At 39.7% G+C, this 27,732-nt stretch overlaps 1 protein-coding gene across 1 annotated transcript in view; it reads right to left on the bottom strand.

Annotated features, from left to right (window-relative positions):
* Positions 1–4,399: 4,399 nt before the first annotated feature.
* The window catches only part of mydgf (myeloid-derived growth factor), a 34,726-nt gene continuing 11,393 nt past the window's right edge, over positions 4,400–27,732 (bottom strand). Inside the window, exons 3-6 of the mRNA XM_072243806.1 lie at positions 22,693–22,754; positions 20,556–20,637; positions 5,668–5,740; positions 4,400–5,364 (exon numbers count right to left, since the gene is read on the bottom strand). Coding sequence (XP_072099907.1) covers positions 5,285–5,364; positions 5,668–5,740; positions 20,556–20,637; positions 22,693–22,754 — 297 coding nt within the window. The 3' untranslated portion in view covers positions 4,400–5,284. The remainder of the gene's footprint in view (positions 5,365–5,667; positions 5,741–20,555; positions 20,638–22,692; positions 22,755–27,732) is intronic.

Raw genomic sequence — 27,732 nt, 5'->3', positions numbered from 1 at the left:
TTTGTCAAAAGTATCTTTAAATCCTTACTGCTCTAAAGTAATCAGAATTAGCTTTATTTAGTGCAAGAAATAAAAATTATTTTCAGTTATAAATGTATATATAAATATTGTGAAAAGAGGAATAATGAGATAATGTTCATAGGCCATTCATAAATCTGATGGTAGAGGGGAAGAATAAACACAAGAAATTCTGCAGATGTTGTGAATCCAACGTAATACACACAAAATGCTGGAGGATCTCAGCAGGTCAGACAGCATCTATGAAGAGGAACAAATAGTCTATATTTCAGACCAAGAACCTTTATTAGGACTGGAAAGGAATTGGGAAGTAGCCAGGATACAGTAGGAAAGAGTACAAGCTGGAAAATGATAGATGGAACCAGGTGACTGGGGGTGAAATGAGGATCTGGGAGTTGACTGGTGGAAAAAATAAAGGGCTGAAGGAGGAATCTAATATGACAAGAGAGTGGACCATGGGAGAAAGGGAAGGAGGAGGGGTACCAGAGGGAAGTGATAGGCTGGTGAGGAGAAGGGAAAGGGTAAGAGAGGAACTAGAATGGGGAATGAAAAAGGAGAGAAGGGGGAGAGGGGAGAAAATACCAGAAGTTGGAGAAATCAATTTTCATGCTATCAGCTTGGAATCTCCTAGTCAAAATATGAGATGTTGCTCATCCAAATGAGAGTGGCCACATCATGGCAGCAGAGGAGGCCATGGACCAACATGTCAGAATGGGAGTCATTATTGACGGAGCAAAGGTGCTTGATGAAGCAGTCCCCCGATCTATGCCGGGTCTCACCAATGTAGAGGTGGCCAACAAACTTACAGGGAACTGTTGCCTCACCTGCAAGGACTGCTTAGGGCCCTGAATGCTGTTAAGGGAGGAGCTGAATGGGTGAGCATAGCACTTGTAAATGACAGCATCTGGTTCTTAAGTTTATGCCAAGACCCAAGCAATACACAATTTTCTGACTATTGACTCATGGTGTCCAACAATTATTTTCTTTTATTTTGAGATGTAACACAGTGTATGTTTCTACTGAAACAACACAATTTCTTACTAATGTTAACTAGCTCTTCCTTTATGGTCATAATCTTTTGACATGCAGTCTCAAGTGAAGCTCAGATTTTTCAGTTGTTTTCTCCACATTATTCCCATGAGTCACATTGAGTGTCGCTCCACTAAAATGTGTAAAACTGCATTCTAGATTAACATGCTTTTGCCATTTGAGCTTCACATGCCTAGACCACTAAATCTTTTTTAAAAATGTTATTATACTTTTATCTTAACCCTTGCAGAAATGTTGGTGTTCCTCTCAACTTGCTGAGCTTAAGTCCTCATCAAAATGAGTAAAATGAGTCAGCACAGGGTCAGTCCCTGAGGAATCCAAGTTGAACCAATTCATTAATTAAAATTTTATTATTTAAGTTTAAAAGAGATAAGCTACAATATTTAAGCACATAATGTTTAACAGGTTTCTTTCATTCATCATCTTAAAGACTTCTTCAAAAATAACCCAAACTGTTGTATTTTAATCTCTCTGCACACACAGATGAGCATTAAACAGCTTCCAGCAGAGCAAATGTCTTTGACGGCCTGGGTGAAATTTATCCCTAAATTAACATCAAACAGATTATTGAATCGATACCATATTGGTGTCTTTAGGAGTTTGCTGGAAACAAATTAGCTGTCATGCTTCCAGCAGTATAACAATGACCTTACTTAAATGTAATTTGTTGTCAAACATTTTGTAATGACATGAAGGACACAAAATGAACTAAATCCTTTTTATATTATTAACTCCTTAAACACATTTGTCATCCCTTGGCACAAGCATAGAGAAACATCTGCACTGTGCCATTAATACTTTATTTTATTATTTACAATCATTTGTAAACAAAACAAAATTAAAAGCACAAGAGACCAAGATTAACAAAAAGATCACTTGCTCTGGACGTGAAATAATCATCACCTTCAACCACTTAGAAGTAGTATTTATGAGCCTTAATCACAATCCCAACCTTTCGTCAAGTGATAAAGCTCCACAAATAGGTTAGGAAAAAAATACAGCATTTCAGTTATAATTTTCCAGTAAAATCTACCTTATAGCATAGCCTTTTTTTTTTCCGATTCTAAGAACCTGACCATCAGAAATATTAATAGTGGTTTAATTGCTCTACAATACTCAACTCTGAATTATCTGTGTCCTATGGAATCTCTAGAAATGAACATGCTTTATTTACAGCTGCAAGAAAAAGTTGTGAACCCTTTGTAATTACCTGGTCTTCTGCATTAATTACTCATACAATGTGGTCTGATCTTCATTTAATAGACAAACAGAATCTGCCTAAACTAATAACACACAAACCATTCTACTTTTCATGTCTTTATTGAACACCTTGTTTAATCATTCACAGTTCAGGCTGGAAAAAGTCTCTGAACTCTTGTATTTAATAACTGATAGAACCTCCACCAAACATTTCCTATAACTGCTGATCAGACTTGCACAATGGCAAGGAAGAATTTTAGAACATTTCTCCAAACAAAATTGTTTCAGTTCATGCCACAGCATCTCAATTGGGTTAAGGTCTGGACTCAAACTTGGCCATTCCAAAATACAAATATTCTTCTTTTTAAATCGTTACTGACTTACTGGTGTGTCAGATCATTGTTTTGTTGCATCATCCAACTTCTATTAAGCTTCAGGTGATGGACTGCTACCCTGATATTTTCCTGAAATATGTCGACACAATTTTGAATTCATTGTTCTCTCAAGTTGTCCAGGCCTGAGGTAGCAAAGCAGCCTCAAACCATAATGCTCCTTCCACCATGCTTCACAGTTGGGACGAGGTTTTGGCGTTGGTGTGCAGTGCCCCTTTTCCTCAAAACTTAGTGTGCATTTCTGCTAAAAAAGTACAATTTTTATCTCATCCGTTCACAGAACATTGTCCCTGAAGCATTGTGAAACATCCTGGTGGTCATTTGCAAACTTGACACAGGCAGCAATGTTTTTTGGAGAGCAGTAGTTGCCTCCATGGTATCCTTCCTTGAACATTCTTCTTGTTCAGTATTTCTTATAGTGGAAACTTTAGCAAGTTCTAGAGACTTCTGTAGGTCTTTTGCTGTACCCTTGGGTTCTTTTTAACCTCCTTCAGCATTCATTGATTGGAACACCTGACTTCAAATAGCTGTCATTACCTCAGAGGTTCACATATTTTTTGAACCTAGACTGTGATTGATAAAAGCGTGTACTCAGTTTTAACAAGTAATACAATTGTTTGTATTATTGGTTTAGGCAGCTTGTGTGTATCTATTATTGTGACTTAGACAAACATCAAACCACATTTTATGAGTAATTAATGCAGCAAACCAGGTAATTGAAAAGGGGTCACAAACTGTAAGTTCAACTTTACAATTTAAATATTTGTACCACCATGTGCTTTACTATTCTATTGTGCTTAAATTATCAAGAGCTCAATATCCTTCCTGTCAAAGATATTTGTATTTAAGTCCAGTATTAAACTTCACCTCTGACTTATAAGATCACAAATACCAACTGTATCAAATCAGTTCTCCATATGAATTACATCCTCCAATTTGATGTCATCTATAAATCTGAAATTGGACTTCTAATTCCTTTATGTACATAGCAAAGATGTAGTCCCAGCACTGCAGCTTGTGAAATTCTCCCAGTCTACAGCAATTTTGCGCCAGCATATTATTAACTTTACTTGTTCAATGGCTTGGTTCACTTCTACAAATAAACTTTATTATAGTAACTTAAAGCCCAGGATTAATTCTCTATTTCAAATTCTCTTTACATGTGCTTCTACTCTTGCATTTTCATTCCCAACTTTTAATGAGAAAGCACAATTCATCATGACCATGTTTTTGTTCTAAATTTGACATGCACCACCATAATCACCTATCTTAAGTGTATATTTGATTCAATTTTCGTAACCACCTTGCTAGGCTCCCTAATAAATAAAGGCAAAGTAATTATTGAAAATATCTCCTATTTTGTTCTTATTCAGCTTTTAATTTATTCTGTGAAATTCCTTCATCAACTAAACCTCAATCCTGATATTTCTATTATTTCCTTTGCTTCATATTTATCCTCCCACAATCTCAATTTTCCTAAGCTCTAACTTCCACATTGCCATCCTTTCCTTTGATGCATTTTGTGTCACCTTCATCTTTGCTTTCATTATTCAATTACTGTTCACGTGTTATCATTACTGATTAATTTCTCATTTCTCTTGAACTCTGTTGATCAATCTTTTTTGTCAAGAATCCCATAACAATCAAATTTCCAATTCAATACTTTGAGCTCATATACTGTGTTACAAACACGTCAAGTTGTTTGACAAACAATAAAATTCAAGCAGTCAGAAAAAGTATAAATGAACTGAAATTAGTAATTTATTCCCCTTGTGGCATAGGTCTATAACAAAACCAAATACAAGGTTAACTGTAGATGATACATTAAGCTTGTACCAAATTATTTGCAATTGATAGTAAAATATAAAGGCATATGGTGCCCGTAAACAATTGTTACCTAGTATAAAAGTACAGAAGACTTCCAGACATACATAAGAAACATGTTGCATTTCAACAACAGCACTGTACAGATAAGCTCTATAAATTAACACCAAGTTTGCTAAAGATTTATCTAAGACCTTCACGCAAAAATTATTTTATAAAGATGTTCTATACAGGTCAAAGTTCATTCTTACAGTTGTAGACAGGTTTCATAGTTTTGGTTTACAAAGAGCACCCAGTGTACATTAACTAATCAAATATACCAGCATTAATACAAAAAAAATCAGTGTTGTAAAGATGGGCACACGTTATGCTCAGTTTATAATTTTGACATTTAATCAGATTTACAGGATTTAACAAAGGTCATTGTTACAGTGCAAGACTGAGTGTAGTCTGGCCACAGATGATCTTCCAAGAGTGCTTAGTTACCTCTTCCCAGTTTGCATGTGAAATGAGACACCCTGATAGGACCAAGGATCTCTTCAAGATTTAAAAGATTAACAAGGACATTTGTCATTTACAAAAGGTCATCTTTAAACTAAAATTTGTTTGATTTAAGATGGTTGATAGAACAGCAAGCAACAGTACACATTTCTGCTCTGTCATTAAAAGGAGGAAATCAAAATGAAAGATACAAGATAAGGGTAGGGATGAAAATGTTTCCAATAATTGAATTAAGGTAATGAATTTATAGTTATAAAATTTAAGGTTTATTTCAATGGTTATTTATAATGGTCTTCTAATTACAGTTCATCATGTCCTGTACGAGCAACTATGATAAGCTTGGACAGCTCTGATTTGAAAAAACCATCCTTGTGAGTCACTGCAAAAAGAAAAGCAGACGTTACCAACAAAGCAATAATTGAACATTAATACCCTGTCAGAGCTTTATTTATCATGTTTTCTAATATAAAATACAAGTGACTTATACATAAGTTAATCATGCAGTAGGGTAACATACATGTTAACAAGAAACGATGAAGCTGCAAAAGGAATTCTGCAGTTTATGGAGCCTAAGTTGTTATTTCAATCATTTTAAAATCAATTGATGAGATGAAGTTCAAGGATACATTCAAGTAAAAGCAACAGAGGAAAAAACTGATTGTGTTTTGTGAGCTATACTAACCAGTATTCTCACTGATCACATATTCATTTTCTTTCAGAGGAACATCACTTCGGCCGTCTACTGCTGCTTGAGACTAGAAAGGAGGAGAGAGAAAAGTGAATCAGCAAATCAAAACTGTTGTTCCACCCAAGGGAAATAAGCACTGATAAAACCAAATAATTTCTCCATGAAACATCAAATGATAGCATTTTCATCATTGGTAAAACAAAATATTTCATACAAAAATGCCCCAATGCATATTTTAAAAAATATTAAATAGCTAATATCAACATTGATGATACAAACATTGTATGTATACATTCATACATGGTTGAAGTAATTTCAACTTTAAGACTGAATATTTGCTAATCTTTCATGATATTATAAAAGAAACGGAATAATAAAAATCTATGGCATCATAGCTTCCTGTCCCCAAATCAAAGCCCATTATTAACTCAATTTTAGAGCGACAAAAATTTTCAGGTTTAAGGAAGGAGACCGCCTTCAGAAGTGCTTCCCTTCCTCCAATTAGAAAGGTAACTATACACTATGGGATTCCAGCCTCATTACTCCCTGCCTCTCCTGCTGTGAAATATTTCTCTTCCCCATACTTTTCTCTCCCTCCGTAGGTGGAAGGATGCCAGAGACACGTTTTTGCACCCAAGATTCTTTGGCAACTCACCACCCTTGGCCATTCTGTGGACAGTTAATCCATAATCCTAAAGTAGTTTTGTAAATTGCAATTCAGACCCATAAAAGAAATACACATAAGTTATACATGACTGTCAAACTATTTTTTTTAAATAAAATGTTTGAAAATATTTTGGTATTCATCACTGGTGACATTTGGAAGTACTGAGTTTAAAATAACTCTGAAATAGCCTGCACAGTGCACCAGGTGTGTAATACAGTTGACAAAATAATCCATCATAGGAAGAGAATAAAAGACTATGGATCGGCAATGAAGGGTCACTCTGTTAAAAATTCTACTGATATTTAACATTCATGTAGGAACACATGAAATGTGGAATTGTCGTTTACCAAATCATTTACTAAAGCAAAAGAATAGAAGGAAATCAAGAGGCAACTGGAACCTAAATGATATCACATTACCATTTACAACACTATTCTGTGATTTACACATGCAAATCTTAGTACTCAAACTACTTTAAGATTGCTTAATGCTCCAGCACTAGTCAGAGTCTGAAGTAATGATAATGTACAGTATGAGATGCAGTTTTATTTGCCAGCCTCCTCTTAATATATTAAACTTAACTAATAAATTAGTTGGCAGGGTGGAGATGAGTCTTCACCAAAGGAGGTATAAGGCGTTTTTTCTGCCCGCTAGTCTGCATGTCACCCTTGGACAAGGTGCAGCACTTACTCAGCCCCCCACCCCACCCCGATCAGGGCCACATGAAGCCATGGGAGCAGGTGGTGGATGGTCATATGATCAGCTGGTGAACATCACAAATCCTGGTTACGTGACCACTAATGCCAATCAGACAATTTCTGCAGAGTATCAATAATGGCTGGGGTCACCCATCTTGTAAACACACTACCCAGAAGGTGGCAATAGCAAATCACTTCTGCAAATTAAAGAAAATGATTTACAAGTTTTATAGAGTGGCTAGGAATTCTAGAAATATGCACACATTCTTTCAAATTAACAGATATGCCACTACAGAGATAGTTTGGGGTTATGAAAAATGTATTTAAGTATCTCTATAGAATGCATATACATTGTGAATATCCCCTCAAAATTTGATATTCTACTAAAAATGTTCATTACTGCTTTAGAGAAAGAGGTTATTAAATCTAATCATTATTTAATAGGCAAAATGTGCAGGGGTGTGGATTTTAACAGAGGACAAGATCAGGCTTTAATGTCTCCCATGATCAAATAACATGATGACACATGAGAAAAATTAATAAATTTTTAATATCAGAATTTGTTTCAATAATTTGAAGAATAGCAAGTTATAATTTATTCTAAACTACACAAAAAATCAAGGCCCCTCTGGTCAAGTTCCAATGAGAATGCTGAACCTTAAACATGCAATGTATTATGATATGCTTGGTCCTCAAAATTGCACAAAATTATTCTATCACATACTCCATGGACTCAGCAGAGGCCTGTTACTTTTAGAAAATGCACTGTAACAAAATCCTCAATCACTTCATGGAAAATTTTGTTAGCATTCCATTTGAATGTATCATGTACTGAAGAAATCAGCTGCATTTACTTTAAAGTATGCAGTGTTTTTTTTAAACAGGATAGTTAATCTTCTGCCAACTGTATCGTGTTAAATATTTAATCCTTTTGAAATCCAAATCAAGATTGCCATCTCTTATTGCGAAAATGTTAATGAAGATAAATGGACAACCAACAGTAACATTCAGTCCAACTGCCACAGAAGCAAATTAAAATTATAGGAGTTATAATCTACAAAAATCAACGGGCTAGTTTGGCTGCCAACATCTAAGATACATAGAATCACAGACTAGTGTCACAAAATAAACTTGTATGTTATAATTCAAGCATGTTAGCTGGCAAAGTACCTCCTGCAATACACAAGAAAATTTGAATTTTTAAAATCTAATTTGAGATAGAAATCACAAAGTACCAAGCTCAAAGTTAATTCATTATCAAAGTATCAAAATACCATCCTAAGATTCATTTTCTTGAAGGCATTTCGAGAACAAAATAAAATATGTAACACCCTGGGAAATTTTTCACTGCTAATGTAACGGTCTTTCTTCAGAAGCAGTGTTTGGGTTATGGTTAGAGATAACGGGTGCTTTGGAATGTGAGCCATTCAAGGACAGGATGGTGTTTTCGTGCCATGTGCCTGACACCAGGGTGATCTGGGTCTTTTGTTTGGCGGGAGATGAAGAGAGAAGATGCCAAAGCGGAGCCATGACCCGACGAAGGCTGGAGGAACCAAAGGAAGATCCGCATGGGGGGAAAACCATGAGCTCCAACTTGTGCACATTAGACTGTTTCATTAAAATGGGCTACCTTCTGTTTTTGCTTTTTCTTCACTAACCCTGTAGTCAAATTAAGAATTATAAAGCTAAATTGTTTAATTGTATGCTGTGAACTGTCTGTTATTTCATGGCACTGATTTGTAACAGGGGAACAAATCACACAGCATCCACAAAAATTGAGTGGGGGGGGGGTTCTCAGGGTGGACTCACATCTCAATCTCACCCGTTTGGCGGGGCCAGAGATTGTCTTCCCTAGACTTACACAGCTGACAGACCCTGAGGGTTACGAATATAATCAATGGATCAATGGAAAACTGCACACAAATAAATACAAACGATGTGCAAAAATAAATAAAAATACTGAGAACATGAGCGTAGGAGTCCTTGAAAGTGAGTCCATAGGTTGTAGAATCAGTTCAGTGTCGAGGTGAGTGAAGTTATCCTCACTGGTTCAGGAGCTTGATGGTAGAAGGGGAAAAACTGTCCCTGAACCTGGAGGTAAGGATTTCCCAACATTTCTGTCCCACAAGAAAATGAATTCTCTGGATTTACTTTAAACTAATGGGTCACATTCCAAAGTGTTATGCAAGCACCTTTCTGACAGTTTGCTCGATTTCCTGAAAAATGGGAGTGAATTGTCCCTGCTCCCCTCATGGCCCAACAGTACCTTGACTATCAGTGGGCCTAGTGGTTTAATAAGCACTAAAGTGGCATAGCCTGCCATTATGAACCAGCACTGAACAGACAACATAAGCTTTCTACAGTGGAGGGTATGCATAGCAATTGACTTTCTTCCCCAAGAGAAAATGAGCAGTTAGAGCGTTGGGCTAGAGTAGGCATCTGGACATGCAAATGGAGTTGAGGATTCACTTGTGCCTTGTCGTTTTGTACAGGTTGCTTAGGCCTAGCACCAATAGTACGCATACACCAGATTTTTAAACCAGAGATTTACTGGTATTAAGCGGTGGTACGAATTCATGGGGTTACTGGTAACGAATGTGTGTATATTGAGTGGGGTAGACATTTGCATCCCCGGTGAATTGTTAATTTCAGTAGAAGCAGTTATGACTATGGTGCTGAGGTTTGATAAAATGGCAGGGAAAAACCCTCTTTGATAAAGAGAAAGTTGACTGCCAAATCATTCAACCTTGGGGACTCCCCAGTACTCCAGTATCCGGAGGCTGGAAGAAATTGATAGAGAAGATGTTGAAGCTGGAAGATGCCTTTTCCACTGATGAGTTTGACATGGGTTGTTTCAAGAGCATCTGCCACCATCCGGGTGACAGAGGACACTTCGTTCAGAGAAAGGTCGTGGCAACTGGCACCTGCAGAGGTGGAAGATGATCGGCAGCACTTATGCAAGCTGAAGAAAGCTGGGATCATCACTGAGTCCAGAAGCCCCTATGGGTCCCCAATAGTGGCCAGGAAGAAGAATGGGAATGTACGGATGTGTGTGGACTATCGGACTCTGAACAGGCGTATCATCCCCAACCAGTATACGGTCCCGAGAATCGAGGATGTGCTGGTCTGCCTGAGTGGTACGAAGTGGTTCTGGGTGCTAGAGTGGGTATTAGAGTGGGTGTAGAGTGGGTATTATCAGATCCCCATGAGTGAGGCTGACAAAGACGGCATTCATATGTCCACTGGGATTCTTCCAGTTCCAAAGGATGCCCCAGGGCATTCTGGGAGCCCCTGGCGACTTTCCAGCATGTTATGGAGGAAACAGTGGGGGGATATAAACATGCTTGAGGTATTGGTGTACCTGGATGATCTCAAGATGTTCGGGTCCACCATGGAGGAACATGAAACAAGGCTACTGAAGCTGCTGGGCATCTTGAAAGCTGAAAGGTTAAAACTTTCCATAGATAAGTGCTGGTTCTGCAAGACGTCTGTCAACTATGTTAGGCACAGAGATGGATCTGTAGCTACTCCACCATGTGAAACTAAGATAGAGGCAGTGACTACATGGCCAAGGCCCCAGACTGTGAGTACCTTGCGCTCATTCCTTGGATTCTGTGGGTACTATCAAAGGTTCATGAAGGATACTCTAAAGTGAGTCACCCTTTAAATCAGCTTCTGTGCAGTTACCCTACCTTGGGGATGAAAGGAGAGGATGGTAAAGACCTTAGCCCTTCGGCGTGAGATGGGATGCGAAATGTGAAGAAGCCTTTCAGTTGCTGAAGGAACTGCTGACGAAAACGCCTGTGCTGGCTTTTGCAGACCCCTGGTTCTGTATGTATTGCATACAGATGTCAACAGAGAGGGTTTAGGGGGTGTTCTGTATCGGGATCAGGGAACAGGGTTGAGACCTGTTGCGTTTGTCAGCCAGAGTCTGTCACCCTCTACGCACGTACAAATTAGAGTTCTTGGCATTTAAATGGACTGTGTTGGATATGCTAAGTGACTATCTATATGGTGCCAAGTTTGAGGTGAGAACGAACAACAACCCATTAACTTATATCCTAATCTCAGAGAAATTGGATGGCACAGATTTCAGCCTGAAGTACCAGCCAGAGAGTCAGAACATTGATGCTGATGTACTGCTCTGATGTGCACCATGAAGGGCTGCACAGGGACAGAGAGTGGGAAAGCATTCCTGCCCCTGGAGTCAAAGCCATGTGCCAGTTTTCCATCATGGGGAAGGCAGAGGAAAGGCAAGGGCAGAATCAAGCGTTAGATCATTTGGGAGCTTCTGATGGTGCCATGCCACAAGCTTACTGCAACCTGTCTCCTTTCACAACCACTGGCCAAACAGTACCAATATACGAGTTATCTCACTGAGCAGCTACCACCTCCCTAGGGCTCGAAGTGAGGTTGCCCGTCAACCTCTGTTTTGTGACTGGCGAGGAAGCTCTATCGCAGAAAACTTATCCGAAGTATGTGTGTGATATGAGAAGGGAGCTGAAAAAGGCTTAAGAATTAGCTGAGGTCTCAGCTACCAAACAGAATCAAGGAAATAGAAGAGGTAAGATCAAAAGGTTACGTTCTCCCAACTCATGTCTGCAGACTGAGTACTCAAAGAATTTGGGACTACCTGGGAAGCACAAGTTGGCTGACCGCTAGGCGACTACACCCTATGTAGGAGAGTCAGATAACAAATGTACCAGTGAAAACTGAGGGTGGGATGGGCCTGTCAAGATTCTCCATCAGAACCACCTTTTACCTCTGGGACAAGAGGAGCATGCTGACCCAGAAGCTGACTCGGACCCTAGACATAGGAAGTGGACTCTGCAGCAACGTGGGGACACTGATGGACCAGCAGCAGAAAGGATTAGACTGGCCCCTGCCCCTGAATGGGATATGGACTCAGAGGATGAGGAAATGGGGGTGGTATATGCTGTCTTTCACTAACTCCCCACTAATTGAGGAAGAGATTCCCAACCATTCTCATGCTGAGGCAGGTGAAAGTGGACAGGCAGGCTTGCAGCTGGACCATTGGGGGGGGGGGGGGGTGTTGGGCTCTAAAATAACTGAGAATGATGTTCAGCTCAGCCAAGTGGCAGAGAGATCTGAGTTACCAGAAGGCACAAGTGATAGACCAGGGGAGGCCTCGCTACGTAGACCAGAAGTATCCCAAGGAGTGTCTGAAACTGAAGTAGTAGATGATGGGGTAATGGGGTCTCAGAGTCAGGAGACCCCAGACAGGCTGAACTATGTTGCACCAGGGGAACAGAGTGTTGCGAATATCCCTCTAGTGAGATATGTCACTACCATTTACAAATGGATTAGAGGTTCTGACATCACTAAGTTCCTTTGAAAATGGTGTTATTAATGATGGGATGACAAATGATTTTAAAGTCATGAGGACATGACTATTTGTAGTGGGGGGAGCGTGTAATGCCCTGTTTCACGTCTTTAGTGTTATGCTGTAGGTATTTCACTTAGCAGTTCTGTAAGACCAGTCTGTTCTGCTTTCAGCCTTTTTGGGTTATTGTTGAAGATAAAGGATGATGAGGAATATGTGCCATCCAATTAGGTGGGTGGAACTGGGGGGGTGGGTTTTGGTGAGGGACACTAAGATAGTTGGTCTTCGGGCTTTTGTTCGGCGGGAGATGAAGAAAAGACACTGGGGAGAACCAGTCATAGGATATGACCTGGTGGGAGACCCGTTTGTTCGAGATGGATTGTTAGTGAGGTTCGGAAGGTGATGTGTGCTTTCATGCAGACCGAGGGCCCAGAATGCGAGTGACAGTGGAGTTCAAGATGAGCTCCAACTTATGCACATTAAAATGCGTCCCTTTCTTTTTTTCTTTACTAATCCTTTAGTTAAGCTTCATAAATATAATTCCTTTAATCATGGAACTAATTTGTAACAGGGTAGTAAATTACACAGCATCCACACAAACCAGGATTTAGGGTGGGAGAGCTGTCCCAATCTCACGAGTTTGGCGGGACCAGACAGTACCTTCCCTAGACTTACATAGCCAAGGAATCCAGGGGGTTTGAGAAGCTTAGGTTGAGGAAGCTAAAGATCAAATAGAACTCTTAAGAATTATAAAGGCAGCAGAAAATGGTAAGACTCTTGGCAGTGTGGAGGATCAGAGGGATCTTGGGGTCTGAGTCCATAGGATGCTCAAAGCAGCTGTGCAGGTTGACTCTGTGGTTAAGGCGGCATACAGTGTATTGGCCTTCATCAATTGTGGAATTGAATTTAGAAGCTAAGAGGTGAAGTTGCAGCTATATAGGATCCTATTACTAATAATTAATTAGCAATAGAACAAATTATTGCCCTTGAAGATTATGGAATTGAAAAATTGATTTAATCAATGACATTTATGAGACTGGAATAATACCAGAAGAGATGAAAAAAAATCAGTATTTATCACTCTTCCTAAGAAAGCTGGAGCAATAGAATGTGAATTACAAAGGACCATAAGTTTAATGAGTCATATCACCAAGGTACTTCTAAGAATTTTGATGACAAGAGCTAAAAGTAAGATACAAGCTGAAATAGGCAAAGAACAATGTGGTTTTGTGAAAGACAAAGGTACAAGAAACATAACATTGATGTTAAGGATACTATCAGAATGAGCTATTCAAGTGCAAAAAGATTTGTTTGTTTGTTTTATTGACTACACAAAAGCATTTGATAAAGTGAAGCACAATAAGTTATTTGAAATATTACAGAAAACTAGATCTAGATTCGAAAAACCTCTGCCTAATCAGAAATCTGTACTGGGAACAAACTGCCGCTGTAAGAATAGATGGAGAAGTGAGTCAGTTTACGAAAATCAAGAGAGGCGTTAGACAAGGGTGTGTTTTCTCCCCTGATTTATTTAATGTGTACAGTGAAACAATATTACAAAAAATAAGAGACATTTTGGGAATCAAAGTTAGCGGTGAAAACATCAATAATTTCAGATATGCAGATGACACTGTGTTAATTGCAAGTACGGAGGAAGAACTACAAAACTTAACTGATATAACTGTTGAAAAAAGTGCAAAAATGAGTCTATCAATTGCAAAAAGACAGAATGTATGGTGATATCCAAAAAGAAGGAGAATCCTATCTGCAGGCTGAGAATAAATGGGGAAGACATAAAACAAGTAAAGAACTTTTGCTACTTAGGAAGCTGGGTGACATCAGATGGCAGGTGCGACTTGAACATCAAAAGAAGAATAGGGATGGCAAAAGACACCTTTACGAGAATGAAGAGTATACTGACCAATACTAAACTAGGCATGACAACCCACCTCAGAGTACTGAAATGTTACATTTATCCAATTATGTTATATGGCTCAGAATGTTGGACAATATCTAGTAACATGAGGAAACGAATTGTAGCAGCAGAGATGTGGTTTTTGAGGAGGATGCGAAGAATATTATAGACGAAATGAATATCTAATGAGGATGTCATGAACAGAGCAAATACAAGAAGAGAAATAATGTATGAGATCATGAAAAGGTAACGTAACTTCATTGGACACGTGATTAGGAAAGAGGAGTTAGATTGCACGGTAATTATGGGAAAGATTGAAGGGAAGAAAGCAAGAGGAAGACAAAGACAAATGATGATAGAGACAGCAGCCAGAGAATTGGAAATGAATACCAATGAATTGATCCACTTGACCCGAAACAGGAGTGCATGGGCCATGGCAGTCAAAGCTCAAACTGAACATGGCACCTGATGATGATGATGATGATGATGATGATGATGATGATGATATAAGACCCTGGTCAGACCCCACTTGGAGTACTGTGATCAGTTCTGGTCGCCTCACTACAGGAAGGATGTGGAAACCATAGAAAGGGTGCAGGGGAGATTTACAAGGATGTTGCCTGGATTGGGGAGCATGCCTTATGAAAACAGGTTGAGTTAACTTGGCCTTTTCTCCTTGGAGCGACAGAGGATGAGAGATGACCTGATAGAGGTGTATAAGATGATGAGAGGCATTGATCGTGTGGATAGTCAGAGGCTTTTTCCCCAGGGCTGAAATGGTTGCCACAAGAGGACACAGGTTTAAGGTGCTGGAGAGTAGGTACAGAGGAGATGTCAGGGGTAAGTTTGTTTGTTTGGTTTCTTTTTAACGCAGAGAGTGGTGAGTGTGTGGAATGGGCTGCTGGCAACAGTAATGGAGGCGGATACGATAGGGTCTTTTAAGAGACTCCTGGATAGGTACATGGAGCTTAGAAAAATAAAGGGCTATGGGTAAGCCTAGTAATTTCTCAGGTAGGGACACGTTCCGCACAACTTTGTGGGCTGAAGGGCCTGTATTGTGCTATAGGTTTTCTATGTTTTCTATGTAAAACAACTCCAGAGAGAATTAGGAAAGCTAACAGGGGCCATGAAAATCCTTAGCAAGTAGAATTAAAGGCAATCCAAAGCATTCTATACATACATCAGAGCAAGAGAATAACTAGAGAATAGGTTGGATTATTGACTCCAGGGATCCATTAGCCAGATCTCATTGGGGAATTAAAGGTGGTGAGAGAGGGTCAGCAACATGAAAATCCTCAGTGTTATCTTTTTAAAGGATTTGTCCTGGGTCCATCACACAAGGGCAATTACAAAGAAAGCATGGCAGTGAAGATTCGGAATGACATCTAAAACTTCGACAAGCTTCTATAGATGTGGAGAGTATATTAACAGGATACATCACAGACTGGTATGGAAATACCAATTCCCTTGAATGGAAAATCCTACAAAAAGTAGTCGATACAGCCCAGTCTACCACAGGTAAAGCCCTCCCCATTGAGTACATCGAAATAGAGCTCTGTTGCAGGAAAGCAGCATCCATCAAGGGCCTCTAGCATCCAGGCCATGCTCCCTTCTTGCTACTGCCATCAGGAAGGTGGTACAGGAGCCTCAAGACCCACACCATCAGTTTCATGAACTGTTATTACCCCTCAACAATCAGGCTCTTGAAACAGAAGGGTTAACTTCACTCACCCATCACTTAACTACAACCTATGGACTCACTTTCAAGGGTTCTTCATCTCATGTTCTTAATATTTCTTGCTTATTTATTTATCATTATTTTTTCTTTTGTATTTGCAGAGTCTGTTTTTTGCACATTGGTTATTTATCCATCCTTTTGGGCGTAGTCTTTCATTGAGTCAATTGTTTCTTGGATTTACACTGTATGCCAGTGTGAAAATGAATTTCAGGGTTGTATATGTGACATTTATGTACTTTGATAATAAATTTACTTTGAACTTATAGGATACAGAAAGGAACACATGCTTGGAGATGGTGAATGTTTGTGAGATCATAAATGAGTACTTTGCATCAGTATTTACCCAGGAGAAGAACATAGAGGAAAGGAACATCAGTGCAGAGCATGCTAAGGTATTGAGATAAAGGAAGTACTGCTGGGTCTCTTAAAGTCCCCAGGGTCTGATGGAATGTGCCCCAGATTATTAAGGTAGAGATGATATTCGACCTTGACCAATATTTTTGTGCCTTCTCCAGCCACTGGCTACATCTCAGATGACTGGCAAGTAGGTAATGTTCTTTATTCAAGGGAAGTAGGGATAATCCTGGGAACTATAGACTGATGAGTCTCACATCAGTAGTAGAGAAGTTACTAGACAGAATTCTTAGGGATAGAATTCAAGCATTTGGAAAATCATGACTTGATAAGGGACAGTCAGTACAGCTCTCCACAGGGCAAGTCTTGTCTTACTAAATTGAATGAGCTTTTTGAAGAGGTTACAAAGGTGATTGACGAAGTCGAGCTGAGGATCTTGACTACATGGAAGGCTCATCCAGAAGATTAGATTTACACTAAAGTGTTGAGGCCAAAAGTTCCATTTTAGTCTCACCCAAACACAAAATCATCTCCCAAATTGTCACAGTATCTTCCAAGTGACGCTTTGCAAAGTCTTTACAGGCAAGTATATGCTTTTTTTAGTGTACATATGGCACAAATCTAATTGTACATATCAGCCAGGTAGCACCATCCCTACTGTAAAATATGGTGGAGGTAGCATCATGTTGTGGGGATGCTTTTCAGCAACAGAGATGGAAAAATCTGGTTACGATTGATGGAAAGATGAATGCTGCTAAATACAGGGATCCTGAATAAAAATGTGCTAGCCTCTGCCAGAAACATTAAACTGGGGAGGAAGTTCATCTTTCAGCAGGACAACAACCCAAAGCAAACTGCCAGAGCAACCGTGCAGTGGTTTCAAATGAAGAAAATTGATGTCCTTGAGTGGCCAAGTCAGAGTCTTGATCTTAACCCCATCAAACATCTCTAAAGACCTCAAAATTGCTGTCCATCACTGCTCCCCAACTAACCTGGCACAGCTTGAGCAATTTTGCAAGGAGGAATGGGCAAATCTTTCTCCATCACATTGTGCAAAGCTAATATAGAGACCTATCCAAAAAGATTACTAGTTATAATAGCTGCGAAAAGTGGTTCAACAAGGTACTGAGCAAAGGGAGATGAATACTTCTGAACTGCTGGCATTTCAGTTTTTGAATTTTTAGTTTCCATGCTTTACAATTTTCCCAGTTTTGGGGCTCTACTGTGAAAAAAAGTAGCATGTGATTCACAAATAAAAATTCTCAGCTAAATTGATCAAAATCCCTGGTTGTAATACTCATTTATATGAACAAAAGTATGAGGGCTGAATACTTTTTCAAGGCACTGTATATTAAGCTGGTAATTTAATCATGGTCATGAGATCTAGACTCAAATGTTCTTAGCAAAATTCTTAAAGCATTGGGGAGCAAGTTAGTTTTGAATAAATATTATTTAACAGCAATGATGATGATACATTTCATTAGCTTTCTGATAATTAAGAGTAGACAAATAGAGTAGTGATTATGGAGGACTATACGTGTCCTACATTTCACAGAAACAAGTAATAATTGAGGGATTTTCCAGATTCTCAGATGGACACCAGATTTGTAACTGTTCTGGAACAGCATCACTAGAGACAAACTTAGGAAGCCCCAAAGCATATATCTGCAACATTTCTAACATTGACAATAGCAACACAAAAAAGGGAACGAGAATAAGCAGGTTTTGTTCTTAATATCGCTGATGAGCTAATTTGGCAGCAATGGCCTCCCATTAAATATATCTAAATTATGCAGCAAAGGAAAAATAAAAGTTAGGAAATAATGTTAAGGGAGACAAACTTTAAAGAAAAACCAGAAAGGTAAAAACAGAAATATTTTTGGATCAATTTTTCAAAGAGAAGACGACACTGCATCTATAACATTAACCCTTAGGATTAAAGCAGCTTTAAGCAAAAATTATCATTTACTATGATATTAAAACCCTATCCTGCCTATACGAGAACATTTTCGAAAGTCTGTAGTGTAGAATCAACAGGTAAATTCAATCAGTGCAATCCATGAAGGAAGTAATCTCTGACAGCAGCTTTGTAAGATCCACATTTAGTTGTACATGTCCAGATGATGATAGATTTACTTTTTAGTAAAAATGAGCAGTAAAAGCACAGACACTCCACTGCAATATCCTCAGTCAAAGATAAGCTTATCAGAATTTCACATTAGCTTTGGTTATAGTGGAGTGTTAAGGGTCTTTATTTTACTGAAGATGCTTTCTCACATTAGTCAAAATTCTAGTGAAAAGAAAATCTTCAGTGAAATAAAGAATAAAGAAAACTAAATGGAAAAAAGTACCTATTTTTAAATTGTAGTTAGTTCTCTGAGTATGCACCAGACAACATTTGAAACTTGACAAGCTGATGAACTTGTTTCACTCGATTATACCATTGAATGATGATGACGGATTCAAGTGCCACCACATTGGTGAACTGCAAGAACATTAACTTTGACGCCACATCTCAATACTGGCTGTCATTACTAATATGCTCCTTTTTAAGGAACTAATGTAATGTCTATTGCAATGAATCATGGTAAATTACCTTAGGCCAAACTTAACAGTGAAAGCAGAAGGAGTTCACTTTTCACACTATATCATTAATGACCATAGGACAATCCAAGGTACTTTACAATTAACAAAGCACAGTTAGGTATTGATATAATATGGTAGGTAGCTAGGTGCACAAACAGCAAGGGAAAAATAAAAGATATAAGTATCAGAAATGGCACTGAGAGACTTGAACTCATGACCTCTTGCCACAGAGAATATCAACACCAAGACAAGGCTGATAATTTCATTAGATCCATCTGCATTTATCTGTAATATTACCAGTTATAGCACACATACATTTCAAAAGGTATTATAGGAAGAACCAACAAATCAAAATCTACCTTTAAATATTAATATCATAAAATGATTAATGCTTATTCAGAGAATATGAAATGAAAGCAAATCAGATTTTAATCCCCAAATACTTGGACACTGACAATTCTAGAATTATCAACGTATAGAAGATGTAACTAACGTTTAGTCTTCCCTTTGCTTGTTCTTCACAGATGTGAACTTAAACATATTATGGACAATGAACATCCTTTTCTGCTGTATCCCTCTTGCTCCCATGCTTGACCAATAAATATGTAAAATATTCTTGCCTAGCCTACTAAGAAGCAGTCAAGTAATGAAATTCTACAAAGAGTGCAAAAAACAGCCATTTTTGTAAAATCAATCACAATGATAAAATACCTAGAGTATAAAAATATGCAGGAACTACAATTTATAATTTTCAATATGATTAAGTGTTAACCTCCTGTCAGCAGTACCAACCTGGGCACAAGTTGCAGTCTCCCCATTGGGACAATGATGGCTGTTTTGAGTTCAGCATTGCAGCTATTTCTCAAGTCCTACCTATGTAATACTTAAACTCAAAAGTTATAAGCATTGCAGATACAGATTGAATCTCAACTCTGCACTGGTTAGTGAATGGGAGGAAATTACTTCTGTTTAGGGGAAAACAAAATGTGCTGATACCCACCAGCTAGAGGAACATCTATGAAACCAAATGGAAAATTCAGGTGCATCTTTCACAAGATATAAAAACAAATAATGGTTCTGATCACTCTAATAGCTTTATCATGAAAAGAAACTAAAGAAAAATTATACTGGAAGTTAACAAGTTGTGACAAATTGTCCTCTAAAACAAAGATCAAATCTAATCTTTGCTCTTGGATTAGATGTGAATCTCTAAGACTGAATCATAATTAATTATAATCCAAATTCTACTTTGATATTAGCAAACAAAATCAATTTTACAATAAATATATAAGGGGGCTCTAATTTAAAATAGATTGTACATTTTTTCCATAAAAGCAGATGAAGTCTTCTTTAATGAAAATTCAAATATGAAACTCAACAAAGACTGTCCCCAGAAGGTAATCTCATATCTGGATCTTACTCTTGAAAATTTTTACAGCCTCATTACCCTATTCAGTATTCATTGATGTAAAGGTATAAACAGTTCACAACAACGAGGAAACCTTTAAAATCCAGGCATAGCAGCTTATTATTTGATTTATATTGTGTTTTACAAAAGAAGAGAAAAATAATTTACTTACAAAACCATTTGCAAATTCAATCTTGGCATTAGTGACTTCAGCTTTAAACTGAGTAAAAAACAGATAGGATTTTCCCTGAGGTCTGCAAAGAAACAAAAATGAAGGGAACTCATTTGAAAAATACATTCTGCTTAAGTTATTTTCCTCCCTGAAAATGTTTTTTTTTGTTTTTAACCTTTCCTTCAATCTCATCATAACCATCCAACAAAGTATGCCTATATTATTCCTTACCAAATAGAAAAGACAGTTGAACTAAATCCAAGGTCTTTAAAGCATCACAAAAGTCACCAACCTATACTTCGGTACTATAAGTAATCATTAACATTTCAATGAAATTTAATTGCGTGAAATGGCCAATTGCGATGGGAAAAAATCTAAATTATTGATTTTAGTGATGTCAAATATTTGCTGGTTCACCATCATTTTAAGCCACATAAAGTTCAAAGTACATCTGTGTCACCATATACAACCCTGAGGATTATTTTCTTGTGGGCATACTCAATAAATCCATAATAGAATAACTACCTTAATAAAATCAATGAAAGACTGCACCAACTTGGGCATTCAACCAGTATGCAAAAGACAATAAACTGAAAATACGAAAAGAAATAATAATAAAAAAATAAGCAATAAATATTGAGAACATGAGATGAGGAGTCCTTGAAAGTGAATCCATAGATTGTGGGAAGATTTCAATGACGGAACAAGTAAAGTTATTCCTTTTGGTTCAAGAGTCTGATGGTTGAGGAGTAATAACTGTTCCTGAGCCTGCTGGTGTGATCCTGAGGCTTCTGCACCTTCTTCCTGATGGCAGCCCAAAAAGAGAGCATGTCCTAGGTGGTGGGGTTCTCTGCCGTGTAGATGTGCTCAATGATGGGGGAAGGCTTTACCTGTGATGGACTATACCATATCTACTATTTTTTTAAGGTTTTTCTGTTCAAGGGCATTGATATTTCCATACCAGGCTGTGAAGCAGCCAGTCAATTTACTCTTCACTATACATCTACAGAAGTTTGTCAAAGTTTTAGATGTCATGCCAAATCTTCACAAACTCCTAAGGAAGCAGGGGCACTGCCATGTTTTCCTTGTACTTACACTAAGTGCTGGGCCCAGGACAGGTCCTCAGAAATAACACCTAGGAACTTAAAGGTGCTGACCATCTCCATCCAGCTCTGATTCTCCAATGAGGACTGGCTCATGAACTTTGTTTCCTTCTCCTGAAGTCAATAATCAGCTCCTTGGTCTTGCTGACATTGAGTAAGAAACTGGCACCACTCAGCCAGATTTTCATTTGATTCATCACCATCTTTGATTCAGCCTATGACAGTGGTGTCATAAGCAAACTTGAACATGGTGTTAGAGCTGTGCTTAGCCACACAACCATGAATACAAAGCAAGTAGAGCTGGGGGCTAAGCACACAGCCTTGTGGTGCACCTGTGCTAATGGAGATCTGTGGAGGAGATGATGTTGCCAATCCAAACTGACTGGGGTCTGCAAGCGAGGAAATGGAGGATCGACAGAAGTACCAATCAACAGAAACCACTCACTAGTGATGCAGGAGGTTGTAGGAACAATTTGAGAGGATGGTTGATTCTTAATTCAAAACAAAATCATCCTGCTGAATCTTTCTTTGCTAGTCAGTTTTAAGATAACATAAAATTACACAGACTTCCCCCCCACTGAGCATTAAAGTAAAACTCAAAGAGTTTTTCACAATTTTGTACAGCCTTGTTCAGTGCATACTAAAATTACTGGGTACACATCAGTGCACTTAATCAGTTATTGAAAATGTGCACACATTACTATTTACTTGCTGTGGAAATGAAACGTTATACAAATACAGTTACCTTTATCCATAATCTTACCAATACACATATTGCAATAAGGAAAATTAGTTTCCTTCTCCCTTCTGGGAAAGCTTTGTGATGTAAAGTTCTTTCTTTACCTTGTTAATCTGATGCCACAGGAAAGTAACAAAAACTGAAATTCTTTAGTTAATTCTATGCATGGTTGATTTACTTTTGTACAGTAAGTGATTAGTTGAACTCTACATGGGTTTAAGCAGCTACCTAGATCTAATGACTGAAACAGCTCTGCACTTAAAGTAGTGTCATAAAAACTTCCTTATTTACTTACCGCCAGACGGAGCAAGAAAATAACTTATTGTCTTCACTGATACCTACACTCATGTGCCATCTCTGTAAAGAGAAACCAATTATGCTTCATTAAACCTTCATTAATTTTATGTCCTTATAAGTTCAATTACGGAAATCACAGCAAAGACAAGACCTGGAAGTTTAAAGCTGCTGTTCAAATCATCTTTGAAAAACGAAAAGGTGGAATCCACCAAAATCATGAAAAAGAGACAAAATTCATTCATACTGAAATTTTAAGCCATTTCATTTTAAAATTCCCCAATCCAAGATTTTCAGAATACCAAAGAGTCATAGAGCACTACAACAGGAATTCTGCAGATGCTGGAAATTCAAGCAACACACATCAAAGTTGCTGGTGAACGCAGCAGGCCAGGCAGCATCTCCAGGAAGAGGTGCAGTTGACTTTTCAGGCCGAGACCCTTCGGCAGGACTAACTGAAGGAAGAGTGAGTAAGGGATTTGAAAGTTGGAGGGGGAGGGGGAGGGGGAGATCCAAAATGATAGGAGAAGACAGGAGGGGGAGGGATGGAGCCAAGAGCTGGACAGGTGATAGGCAAAAGGGATACGAGAGGATCATGGGACAGGAGGTCCGGGAAGAAAGACAAGGGGGGGGGGGGACCCAGAGGATGGGCAAGGGGTATATTCAGAGGGACAGAGGGAGAAAAAGGAGAGTGAGAGAAAGAATGTGTGTATAAAAATTAGTAACAGATGGGGTACGAGGGGGAGGTGGGGCATTAGCGGAAGTTAGAGAAGTCGATGTTCATGCCATCAGGTTGGAGGCTACCCAGACGGAATATAAGGTGTTGTTCCTCCAACCTGAGTGTGGCTTCATCTTTACAGTAGAGGAGGCCGTGGATAGACATGTCGGAATGGGAATGGGATGTGGAATTAAAATGTGTGGCCACTGGGAGATCCTGCTTTCTCTGGCGGACAGAGCATAGGTGTTCAGCAAAGCGGTCTCCCAGTCTGTGTCGGGTCTCGCCAATATATAAAAGCCCACATCGGGAGCACCGGATGCAGTATATCACCCCAGCCGACTCACAGGTGAAGTGTTGCCTCACCTGGAAGGACTGCCTGGGGCCCTGAATGGTGGTAAGGGAGGAAGTGTAAGGGCATGTGTAGCACCTGTTCCGCTTACACGGATAAGTGCCAGGAGGGAGATCAGTGGGGAGGGATGGGGAGGACGAATGGACAAGGGAGTCGCGTAGGGAGCGATCCCTGCGGAATGCGGGGGGGGGGGGGGGGGAGGGAAAGATGTGCTTAGTGATGGGATCCCGTTGGAGGTGGCGGAAGTTACGGAGAATAATATGTTGGACCCGGAGGCTGGTGGGGTGGTAGGTGAGGACCAGGGGAACCCTATTCCTAGTGGGGTGACGGGAGGATGTAGTGAGAGCAGATGTACGTGAAATGGGGGAGATGCGCTTAAGAGCAGAGTTGATAGTGGAGGAAGGGAAGCCCCCTTCTTTAAAAAAGGAAGACATCTCCCTCGTCCTAGAATGAAAAGCCTCATCCTGGGAGCAGATGCGGCGGAGACGGAGGAATTGCGAGAAGGGGATGGCGTTTTTGCAAGAGACAGGGTGAGAAGAGGAATAGTCCAGATACAGCTCCCCATCCCTCCCCACTGATCTCCCTCCTGGCACTTATCCGTGTAAACGGAACAAGTGCTACACATGCCCTTACACTTCCTCCCTTACCACCATTCAGGGCCCCAAACAGTCCTTCCAGGTGAGGCAACACTTCACCTGTGAGTTGGCTGGGGTGATATACTGCGTCCGGTGCTCCCGATGTGGGCTTTTATATATTGGCGAGACCCGACGTAGACTGGGAGACCGCTTTGCTGAACACCTACGCTCTGTCTGCCACAGAAAGCAGGATCTCCTAGTGGCCACACATTTTAATTCCACATCCCATTCCCATTCTGACATGTCTATCCATGGCCTCCTCTCCTGTAAAGATGAAGCCCCACTCAGGTTGGAGGAACAACACCTTATATTCAGTCTGGTTAGCCTCCAACCTGATGGCATGAACATTGACTTCTCTAACTTCTGCTAATGCCCCAGCTCCCCCTCGTACCCCATCTGTTACTTATTTTTATACACACATTCTTTCTCTCACTCTCCTTTTTCTCCCTCTGTCCCTCTGAATATACCCCTTGCCTATCCTCTGGGTTCCCCCCCCCCCCACCGTCTTTCTTCCTGGACCTCCTGTCCCATGATCCTCTTGTATCCCTTTTGCCTATCACCTGTCCAGCTCTTGGCTCCATCCCTCCCCCTCCTGTCTTCTCCTATCATTTTGGATCTCCCCCTCCCCCTCCAACTTTCAAATCCCTTACTTACTCTTCCTTCAGTTAGTCCTGACAAAGGGTCTCGGCCTGAAACGTTGACTACACCTCTTCCTAGAGATGTTGCCTGGCCTGCTGCATTCACCAGCAACTTGTATGTGTGTTGCCTCTTCCTAGAGATGCTGCCTGGCCTGCTGCGTTCACCAGCAACTTTTATGTGTGTTGATAGAGCACTACAGCCCACTTTCCCAGCTAGTCCAGATCATTTTGCAAACCTTGACAGTCTTCCTCACTGTCCATTATGCACCCAATCTTGATGTCATCCACAAATTTGTTGACCCAGTTTACATTATCAAAATCATTAAAACAGATGATTAAAAACAGACCCAGCACAGATCCCTGCAGCACACCACTAGTCATAGGCTTCCAGTCAGAGGCCCAACCATTTTCTGCCACTCTCTGGCTCTCCCTCTAAGCCAATGTTGAATCTAATTGACTTACTTCATCCTGTATGTCAAGCAACTGAATCTTCTGAACCAGCCTCTAATGCGGGACTTTGTAGCTTGCTAAGGTCCACACAGACAACTCTCATTGCCTTCCTTTTATCAATCTCCTTGGTCACCTCCTTGAAAAACTCTAAGATTGGTTAGACATGACCTGTCACACAAAAGCCATGTTGACTATCCTTAATCAGGTGCTATCAATCCAATACTTATATATATATATATATATATATATATATATACCGTCCCTCAGAATACCTTCCAGTAGTTTACCCACTTCTGACATCAGGCTCACCCAGGTTACTCTTAGACAACAGAACAATAGTAGCTATCCTCCAGCCCTCTGGCACCTCACTCATAATTAAAGACCTTTTAAATCTCTCTGTCAGGGCCTCTGCAATATCTGGACTAGTCTCCCACAAAGTCCAAAGGGACACCTCCTCAAGCCCTGAAGATTTATCCACCCTAATTCACCTCAAGACAGCAAGCATCTCATCTGTAATCTGGATATGGTCCATGACCTCACTACTCTATTTCCTCAGATCTATAGATTCTGCTCAAGTCTCCCATGCAACTTCAGATGCAAAAAATTCATTTAAGATCTTCCCTATGTCTTCCAGCTCCATGTATAGCTGATCAAGTGGATCAATTTTGTTGTTTGCTATCCTTTTGCTGTTAATATAGCTATAGAAGCCCTTGGGATTCTCTTTCAGCTTGCCTCCCAGAGCAACCTCATGCTTTCTTTTAGCCCTCCTGATTTCTCGTGTTCTCTTGCATTTCTTATACTCAAGTGCCTCATTTGATCCTAACTGTCTATACCTGGTAATGCACCTCCTACTTTTTCCTTTACCAGGGCTTCAATATCCCTCAATAACAAAAATTCCCTAAACTTATTAGCCTTGCCTTTTATAAAAGCATTCAGATTCTTCCCTCTCAACATTTCACCTTTGAAAGCATCACACTTACCAAAGACACGTCTGTCAGTAACCAACCTACTCCAATCAACATCTGCCAGATCCGTTTTGATGCCATCAAAACTGGCCTTCCTCCAGTTTAGAATCTTAACCAGAGGACCAGTCCTACCCTTTTTTTTCTTGAAACTAATGGAATTATGATCACTAGATCCAAAGTGTTTTCCTACACTCACCTCTGTCACCTCCCGTGTACCACACCCTAACAGGAGACCCAGTATCGCACTCCATTTCGGACCTTTACATATTAAGGAAACTTTCCCGGACACCTAACTAACTTGAACCCATCCAGTCCTTTTTCAGTATGGGAGTCCCAGTCAATATATGGAAAATAAAAATCATCTATCACAACTTTATATTTCCCACAACTGTCTGCTATCTCTCCATAAATTTACTCCTCTAAATCATGCTGACTATTGCGAGGTCAATAATATAGTCTCATCAACATGCTCATCCATTTTAAATCCTCTGTCCCACCCAAGTTACCTTGGTTGGCAAACACACCAGAATGTCCTCTCTAAGCACGCTGTAATATTTTCCCTGAAGAATAATGCCACCCCTCCCCTCTATATATGACCCGGATCTGGGCCATACCCTCCAAATATCTGGACCTGCCTCTCGGTTTTTTTGCACTACCTTACTTTCCCTTTTCTATTTTCTATTTATGATTTATAATTTAAATTTTTAATATTTACTATCGATTTGGACTCCATGGAGCATGAAGAGCAGAATCAAATATCGCTGTGATGATTGTATGCTCTAGTATCAATTGTTTAGCGACAATAAAGTATATCACATCTAAAACAATGGAACTCTAGAACATTAAGTTGCCAGTCCAGCCCCTCCTGCAACAAAGTCTCACTAATGGCTGCAACATCATAATTCCACATAAGGAACCATGCTCTAAGATCATCTGCCTTACCTACAATAGTTGTTGCACTGAAATAGACACAACTCCAAACATTAGTCCCACCATGTTCAACTTTTCAGCTTCCATCTTTGCTTCTAGCCTTAACATCTACTTCCTCCAAAGCCACTTCACTTGCTGTCTTGCCACTCTGGTACCCTGCTCCCCTTCAACTCCTAATTTAAACCCCTCTAAACAGCACTATCAAGGATATTGGTCCTCTTCCAGTTCAGGTGCAAACTGTCCCATTGTAGAGGTCTGACCTGCCCCGGAAGGGAGCTCGATAATCCAAAAACCTGAAGCCTTCCCTCCTGTACCATCTCCTTAGCCACATGTTAAACAGACAATCATCTTCCTAT

This window comes from Mobula birostris, chromosome 26 (genome assembly GCF_030028105.1).
Source record: "Mobula birostris isolate sMobBir1 chromosome 26, sMobBir1.hap1, whole genome shotgun sequence".
Classification (NCBI taxonomy): domain Eukaryota; kingdom Metazoa; phylum Chordata; class Chondrichthyes; order Myliobatiformes; family Myliobatidae; genus Mobula; species Mobula birostris.
This window is presented reverse-complemented; position numbering and strand designations above follow the sequence as displayed.